Source organism: Clinocottus analis, unplaced genomic scaffold (assembly GCF_023055335.1).
Source record: "Clinocottus analis isolate CAN_PGR_092001 unplaced genomic scaffold, fCliAna1.0.p SCAF_16, whole genome shotgun sequence".
Lineage (NCBI taxonomy): Eukaryota > Metazoa > Chordata > Actinopteri > Perciformes > Cottidae > Clinocottus > Clinocottus analis.
The window spans coordinates 17,115,597-17,123,409 of NW_027175887.1; the positions used below are offsets into that span (position 1 = coordinate 17,115,597).

The 7,813-nt window shown below is 39.5% G+C and overlaps 2 protein-coding genes across 3 annotated transcripts in view; one reads left to right on the top strand and one right to left on the bottom strand.

The window, feature by feature from the left end:
* hlfa (HLF transcription factor, PAR bZIP family member a) overlaps positions 1-656 on the top strand; it is a 7,151-nt gene extending 6,495 nt beyond the window's left edge. The window contains exon 4 of the mRNA XM_068578927.1: positions 1-656. This exon is cut by the window's left edge and continues 166 nt beyond it. Within this exon, the coding sequence (XP_068435028.1) occupies positions 1-50 (50 nt within the window). The 3' untranslated portion in view covers positions 51-656.
* A 1,965-nt stretch (positions 657-2,621) lies between these two features.
* Positions 2,622-6,783, bottom strand: mmd (monocyte to macrophage differentiation-associated). Of its 2 annotated transcripts, XM_068579606.1 has the most exons (8): positions 6,414-6,783; positions 5,729-5,810; positions 5,476-5,636; positions 5,299-5,373; positions 5,110-5,211; positions 4,472-4,541; positions 3,876-4,115; positions 2,622-2,796 (listed from the first exon to the last, which is right to left on the bottom strand). In XM_068579606.1, the coding sequence occupies exons 1-7, from the start codon at positions 6,437-6,439 to the stop codon at positions 3,903-3,905; spliced, it is 729 nt and encodes a 242-aa protein (XP_068435707.1). In that variant the 5' UTR covers positions 6,440-6,783; the 3' UTR covers positions 2,622-2,796; positions 3,876-3,902. The 2 variants fall into 2 exon arrangements, with proteins under 2 accessions (XP_068435707.1, XP_068435706.1); XM_068579605.1 differs by having other exon boundaries at positions 2,622-4,115.
* Positions 6,784-7,813: the final 1,030 nt, after the last annotated feature.

Consider the following 7,813-nt stretch of genomic DNA (forward strand, 5'->3'; position numbering starts at 1 on the left):
GCTGCAAGAACGTTGTGGCCAAATACGAGGCCCGACACGGGCCCCTGTGAGGGCCCCGTGAGGGCCCCCTGAGGGCCTCAAACACCCAGCCTCACCCTTTATACTCCCCCTGAACCTCCAGGCCCTCCCCGCCCCCGTGTATGAAGGACAATGTGTCTCTTGGTGGCACCGCCCTCTTCCTCCTCTTCCTCCCCTTTAACTCACCTGTATGATTCTTGTGTTTGACTTCAATTTATTATTTCTGTGCTCGACTATACACACACACACACACACACATTATACTCGTGTGTCATTCTTTCCATTTTGATGTCCTGTGAGGAGTTATGAGCCAAGCCCCGCCCCCACCCGCTGAAGCCCCGCCTCCTCCCATGCGTGCCGTGTTGTTCACTTTCATACAAATTTTTATACGTGAGATTGGAACTGTAAGCTGTCGTTCTCCCTTTCTTCTTCTTCTGTTTATATCATGTGGCGTGTCCTCCTCTTCCTCCTCTACCTCTTCTTCCTCCTTGTCCTTTTCTACCTCTTTCTCGACATCTTTCTCCTCCTCTACCTCCTCCTCCTCTTCTTCATGGTATATATTTCAGTCTTAACCTCCACATCTCCTCCGTTCAGCACTTCAAATATAAATATATATATATTTTTCTCTTCCTGTGCAATCGTGACCTTTTTATTATCATGTTTATTATTATATTCTTCTCTCCATGAGCCATAATCCTGTAATATTCCCACAATAATCCCTCACATCAGAACCTTCTAGAACTTCTGATGACGCAACAGTTTCACACAAACAACAACTTTTCTCCGCTTCATATTTATCAAGCTTTTGTTTCTCAGATGAAAGTTTGTTTCTCTCTCCACAGACACACACACACACACACACACACACACACACACACACACACACACATATATATATATATATATATATATATATATATATATATATATATATATACATACATATATATACATATATATATATATATACATATATATATATATATATATGCATATATATATATATATATATATATATATATATATATATATATATATATATTCTGTTGATATAATTGTTAGTATTAATACTACTTGTCGTTTAGTTTCCTCTGCTTTTAGTTTTTTCAGATTTGATGAATAACGTGTAATTTGTTTTCTTTTTCAAAAGTTGTTGATGATAATTTGTTGCTTCTGTTTTACCGTCGGCATGATGATTTCAACACGCGTGTTCCTCCTGCAGGAGGCGGTGCAGCCGTGTGCCGCGCTCCTCTCCTTTAAAGATGGCTGTATGAATGTAAAGATGTTGACAGAACAACAACGTTGTTTACGACCCGCGAGCAGACGACATGTTGGCCACGAGAGAAATGTTTATACGACTTATTCAGTTCTGCTTTTTGTACAGTATTTTTCCTATACATGACTAAACTATGTATTTTAAAGGCACAACAGATCCAGAATATTATTAAAGAATACAAATATATATAATTACAAAAGACATCGAGTGGTATTTTGATATTCTATAGGTATATTCTGTGCGTGTGTGTATATATCTTTTTTTTCCCAAATATTTATTTTATACATATATATGTAAATAAATATTTTAATATATTTTCAAATATATATTTTTACATATATATATATATATATGTAAAAATAACAATTTCAAAATATATTTTCAAATATATCTATATATATACAATATGTATATAAATTTAATATATATATATATATATATATATATATATATATATATATATATATATATATAACATATAAATACAAATAAAACGTATATATATGCATATTTTAAAATATATATAATATATAATATATTATTATATATATATATATATATATATATATATATATATATATATATATATATATATATATATATATGTTTGTGGTAGTTTTTACAGATATGTGATATTCATCAGCAAAACCTCCTGGGCTTTACTGCTGCTCTGTGATTGGTTCCTTCGGATGTGGGCGTGTCCCTGAACCCGAGTGACGGACAGCTGGCCACAGACTGCTGAGTCGTGTTTTCAGAGCACAATGTCGACGCTTCTGACTCAAAATGCTCAAAAACAAAGTGAATTTGGCTGATGCTGTTATATCTTTAGTTTTATGTTACCATAAACAAGATATTCTGCAAAATAATCCTACAATGAAAAAAGGATATTGTGACGGTTAGCTTAGCATAAAGGGTAAGCTAACCATTTAATTTACTCATTTTTTAATCAGATAAATAAAACTCAAATTAATTTATGATTTATTCATTAAATTTGAATAGAAGTTGATTTAAAAAATAAAATATATTTCTATAACAAAAAAAATCTATACATTTGTTTACATTTATAATGTGCAATTAATAGCAAATTACATTTAAATTTAATTTAAGTTATTTTATAGTTTTGTGCCGCTTCAGTATTTTTTTTTTTCACAAACAAAATTCTTTTAGGGAGAAAGATTATTTGTATTACTATTCTGTCGTCTACAGACTTAAAGTACTAGCTAACTCAGGTGCAAATACTTCTTTAATACATTTAAATTAATGTGTCGTCTTTTTGTGGTTCGCAACAATAAAACAGCTCATCGGTCGATGCAAACAGGACGAGGTCTTTTTGGGGTTTGGTCATGTTTTTATTGTCACATCAGGAGGAGGAACTGGGGAACAGTGACTGGGAACAGTTACTGGGAACAGTGGGAGGGCGTTCATGTAGAGATGCAGCACCATTTAACACCCGATGGAGAAGACATGAGGAAAAAGAAAAGCAGCGGTTTCTTCTTCTCCTCCTGCAGAAGGCCGGGATCACGAGAGAGAGAGCGAGAGAGAGAGAGAGAGAGAGAGAGAGAGAGAGAGAGAGAGAGAGAGAGGAAGAGAACGATACAAAACACACAGTGGTCATAAACCCGGCGGTTTGGTCCCGGTGGAGATGAAACGCCGCTTACAGTACAGAGGTCGCCGCTCACATTAATCACAGAGTGGAAAACAAACACAGTTTTTTTTTTATACCTGAAACGGATGTTCTGTCATCGTTTGGCTCATTTAGCTAGAAAAAAAAAAAAAAAAAATCCCAGCTGGCCCTGAAATGCTGTTTGTCATCACCTGCGCCCGCCAGCAGGGGGCGCCGACACGCACGGAGGAGGAGGAGCTGCGGGTGGGTCTCTGATCACAAGGGTTTAGACGACAAAAAAAAGGTAAAAAAACTCGTGTGGACGACGACATAAGAAGTAAATGGAAACACTGCAAAAAAAATCCTGAAAATAACTTTGAACCCTTTAAATGTGTCCTGAGCTGCTGCTGAGGGCCGCGTTCCAACACTGAGAGGTCTACCGAGGGCTGCATTCCAACACTGAGAGGTCTACCGAGGGCCGCCTTCCAACACTGAGAGATCTGCTGAGGGCCGCGTTCCAACACTGAGAGGTCTACCGAGGGCCGCGTTCCAACACCGTCAGATTCAGACTTTGTTTTGTTCCCGATTTTAATCCAATTGTTTGTTTGTTTTTTCTTCCTCTATGTTAAATCTTTGGTTCTTTTATTATTTTTTTTACATTTCTCAAAAAAGCAAAAAATGTCAGCGTCTGGTGGGGTTCGGGCCCCCGGCTCTCGCTCCACGTCCCTCTTGTGTTCAAACAGAGATCTGACACAACGAAATAAAAGAAAAACCCAGGATGAAGAGAACGACGACTTGTTTTCAAAAACGATACAAAAGGAAATCGCTGCCTGGAACCCAGAACGTTCCGGGTCGTTGTGGAAGCTCCGCCTCCTCTCGACCGACTTCAGCCGGTTATAAAACGGTAAACAAGTGTAAACGTGACGGCAGTTTGAGGGCTCAGAGCAGGCGGGGTTAACTCGATGGACACGCCCCCACCTTCCCTCTTCGTCCCCCCGCGGGCGGTCACGTCTGCAGCCGGGCGTTGGCGTCGGCGCCCCCCGGCGTCCTGTAGAGGTACTTCCAGATGGCGTAGTAGTGCACAGCGGCCGCCAGCGCCACGAACACGTGCCAGATGGCGTGAGCGAACGGGATCACGCCGTCGCTCTTGAAGAAGAACACGCCGAGGACGTAGAGGAGGCCGCCGCACGCCAGCTCCTGGAGACCCTCAGTGTTGGTCTGAAGGGGGAGACAAGAGAGACACAGGGGGAGAGAGGTGAGAGAGAGGTGAGAGAGAGAGAGAGAGAGAGAGAGAGAGAGAGAGAGAGAGAGAGACAGGTAAGACAGTGAATCCCTCCCAGCTGTCTTGAGGCTGCAGTACTCATTGCCGCCACTAGAGGGCAGCAGAAACCAGAGCGTTTTTTCTCTGAGGAACAAGTCCACGAAACATAAACATAAACAACACCTGTTGACGACTTGAGAGCTTTTTCACTTCCTGACATTCATCACAACACGTGTAGTGACAGTTAAAAGACTTTGAAGAGGTAGAACACATTAATAATTCATCTAAACATCCTCATACGCAGAAACGTTACCATGGATGTGACGACCGACGCGGGGAAGAAGCCCATCATCAGGTAGAAGAACAGCTCCACCAGCTTATACCTGCAGGCACAAAGAGGCGTTCAGTGACCCGTCCAAGAGACGGAAACCGCAGCTCTCACCTCCAGAAATGTGGATTCTGATTTTTAAAGAGTTAATAACTCCTAAAACAATTTCCAAAAGAATCTATGTACATATTTATATATTTTTTTACTTATTTATATATGTATTTATATATATATATATATTTGTTTAATATTTAAAAACAATTTCTTTATGTATTTTCTTTTCATATGCATTTATAGATATTTTATGTAAATTATTTTAAATATTTATGTTTTTAATATATGTACATATTTATTCATATATATTGTATACATACACAAAATGTATGAATACATTTAACAAAATACATATTCTTTTCAAATATATTTTTAAATATTTTTACACATACATTTTACTTTTAATATTTATATATACACACACACACACACACACACACACACATCTACATATAAAAAATAAAAAAAATACACACACACACACACACACACACACACACACATCTACATATAAAAAATAAAAAAAATACACACACACACACACACACACTTCACTGCCCCGTACTGACTTCTCGTGGTACTTGAAGACGTAGAAAGTCCCGGCGGCGGCCATGAGCCAGACGAACCAGCGCATATGAGCGGCCAGCGGTCCGAGCTCGCGCAGGTTCAACCTGAGCAGGAGACCAGAAGAGGAAACGCAGTCAGACTTTTACCCTCACGACCTGTGACCGCCTGAGCGTGACCTCTGTGAGGCTTACCACGGCGTGTAGGAGGCGGCGATGAAGAAGTAGATGACCACGCGGTCGCACATGTGGAAACACTGCTCCATGGACCTGCGACACACACAAACAATGGCTGTTTATACATTTTATTCCGTTTATAAACACCACTAACACACTACTATACCTCCTCCTCTTCCTCCTACTCCTCCTCACCTCATGTGGCTCCTCTTCCAGGTGATGATGTGGAACACAGTGGAGACCAGGAAGAGGGCGCACAGGCCCATGCCGTACACCCAGGCGGTGATCTTCTCCCAGCCGTTGTCCGACAGGCGGTGCAGCAGCGCCATGCCCACGACGGCCGGCACGATGAGGAACTACGGAGACGGGAGGAGAACCGCTGAGAACAATGCAAACAGTGCAAAAGACAATCCACATTAAAGAAAACAACGCGAAAGGCCTCACTCACTGCATGGGTGTAGCAGTTAGCAGCGTGCTCGTAGCAGGTGGGCTGGTAGCGGCAGTTAGCGGAGGCCCGTCTGTTCATGAACCTGAAACACAAAGACACGACCAGAGAGGATTCAACGTCAATGTGGACGTAAGGAGGGTCATCGAGGAGAAAGACAAACAAGTGGTGAACGTTGTATGGATATGAAGGGTGTAACGTCGATATGAATCAGATAAACAATCATAAAAGGTTCTCAAGGTGGAAGATAAGAAGTGAAATAGCACAGCGAGTAAGTAAGTAATGGACTCTAATCCTATAATATAGTGTCTCGTGGATGATGGACGACAGTTTATTTTATGATTTTAAACCTGCTTCAGATACAATGACTTGACCAATATCATGTTACATACAGTTTATAACGTTAAGGCATGATCATAACTACACATTAGTTAACTAATTACGTTGCATTTGTTAATTCACGATATAATATTTGAGAAGCTGTTGTTGTGAATGATCAAAATTGTTGTTTTTGTTGATTTCAACCTACTAAAATCAATAGTATGCCAAATTGAACCACAAACATCATCTAAACGGAATTCATTTGAATTATTTTGACATATTTAGCAGCTATGAATCAATTGAACACTTATATGGACAAAAAACATATTACAAAATGTATATTTAAAATATTTTACATTTCACAAACCTCTGAAAGCTGTTCACGCTCTTCATTTCAGAGCCTTTTTTCTCCACCACGTGTAAAATAAATAAATAAAATAAAACGGCAGCAAAAAAAAAAACGGACCTGAGAGACCGGAAACCAGCGCTAGCTATCGTTAGCTACAGCTACAAGGCACCGGAAGCACCAATACTCCAGCTACAAAGGCACCATTTTAGTCTTTTTCTTAGGACCATTCTGTTAAATAAATGCCGGGCTCAGTGTCTCGTCTTCAAGCTGGAGGTATCCATGCGGACCAGCGGCTGCCGGGACCAACCGAGAAAAAAAAAGACCCCCGCGAGCACCGGTGAATGACGGGCAACTCCCCCCGCTGAGCCGCTCAACTGATTTCTTCTTCTTCTTCCCCCAACCGGTGGCGAGATGCAGAGTGGCGGGCGGTGTGAGCCAATGAGCGGCGACACGCCCCTGCGACGTAAAGCCAATCGGATGTGAGGTGGGCGGAGCCACGTAGAGTTGCGTGACTTCTCATTCTGGTGGCTAAATAACGAGAATCGATCGATTGATGGAAAACGAACAAATAAAACGTGAGAGATGAATATAGCAGCACCGGGAAATGTAGTGTCGTTTTGCACCGTTTCCTTTATCTCTTTATTTGTATTTGTTTCACTTCCTCATTGAAATGTTATGTCATTCCTTTTACAAAAGGAAAAAGGACAATAGATGCAATACCATATAAAACCGATACAATGTAGTAAAACAGTGTATAAAGGGTTTATAAATACTACTAATAATGATTAATACATAATTTCGTATTGCTTTATTGATCATATATATATATATGTGTGTGTGTGTATATATATATATATATATATATATATATATATATATATATATATATATATATATATATATATATATATATATATATATATATATATATAAATTGAGAATTCCCCTCCATCGTGTCACTTGTATTGTCTTTATATTTGTATTGTTGTATTTACATTTAACTGCAAAGTACATTCAATTACATATATGTAATATATATGTATCTATATTTGAAACTGCAGGGTGATTCTTCAGCAGACAGTGAGAAAACAAAAAAATACAATTTTTTTTAATGATTTTTAACTAAGAAAAAGTTGGTAAATGAGGAGTAAAAACAAGAAAACTCAGTTTAAACCCTGTTTGTAACTAAGTTTGACTCATTTTGACGAATGATCAAAAATGAATCGAAGCAATAGCATTAAAACAAAGCATGTTGTCTCATCACAGCTTCCTCGACACCGACCGCTTTAACTCTAATTCACCTTATTTTTGATGAACTACGTGACTGTTTCTTTGCAGGAAGGCGCCACATGCTGCCGTCTTCCTGCAGCTGATGTCACGCCAGACGACGAGACACAGCACAGCCGACGGACCGGAGA

What these genes read in the sequence shown, in the direction of transcription:
- mmd (XM_068579606.1), bottom strand. Translation starts at nt 6,439, where the DNA reads ATGAAGAGCGTGAACAGCTTTCAGAG. An exon ending in GCCGCCTCCTACACGCCGTG is followed by an intron (nt 5,212 to 5,298) that starts GTAAGCCTCACA and finishes TCTCCTGCTCAG; the next exon opens with GTTGAACCTGCGCGAGCTCG. An exon ending in GTCTTCAAGTACCACGAGAA is followed by an intron (nt 4,542 to 5,109) that starts GTCAGTACGGGG and finishes TTGTGCCTGCAG; the next exon opens with GTATAAGCTGGTGGAGCTGT.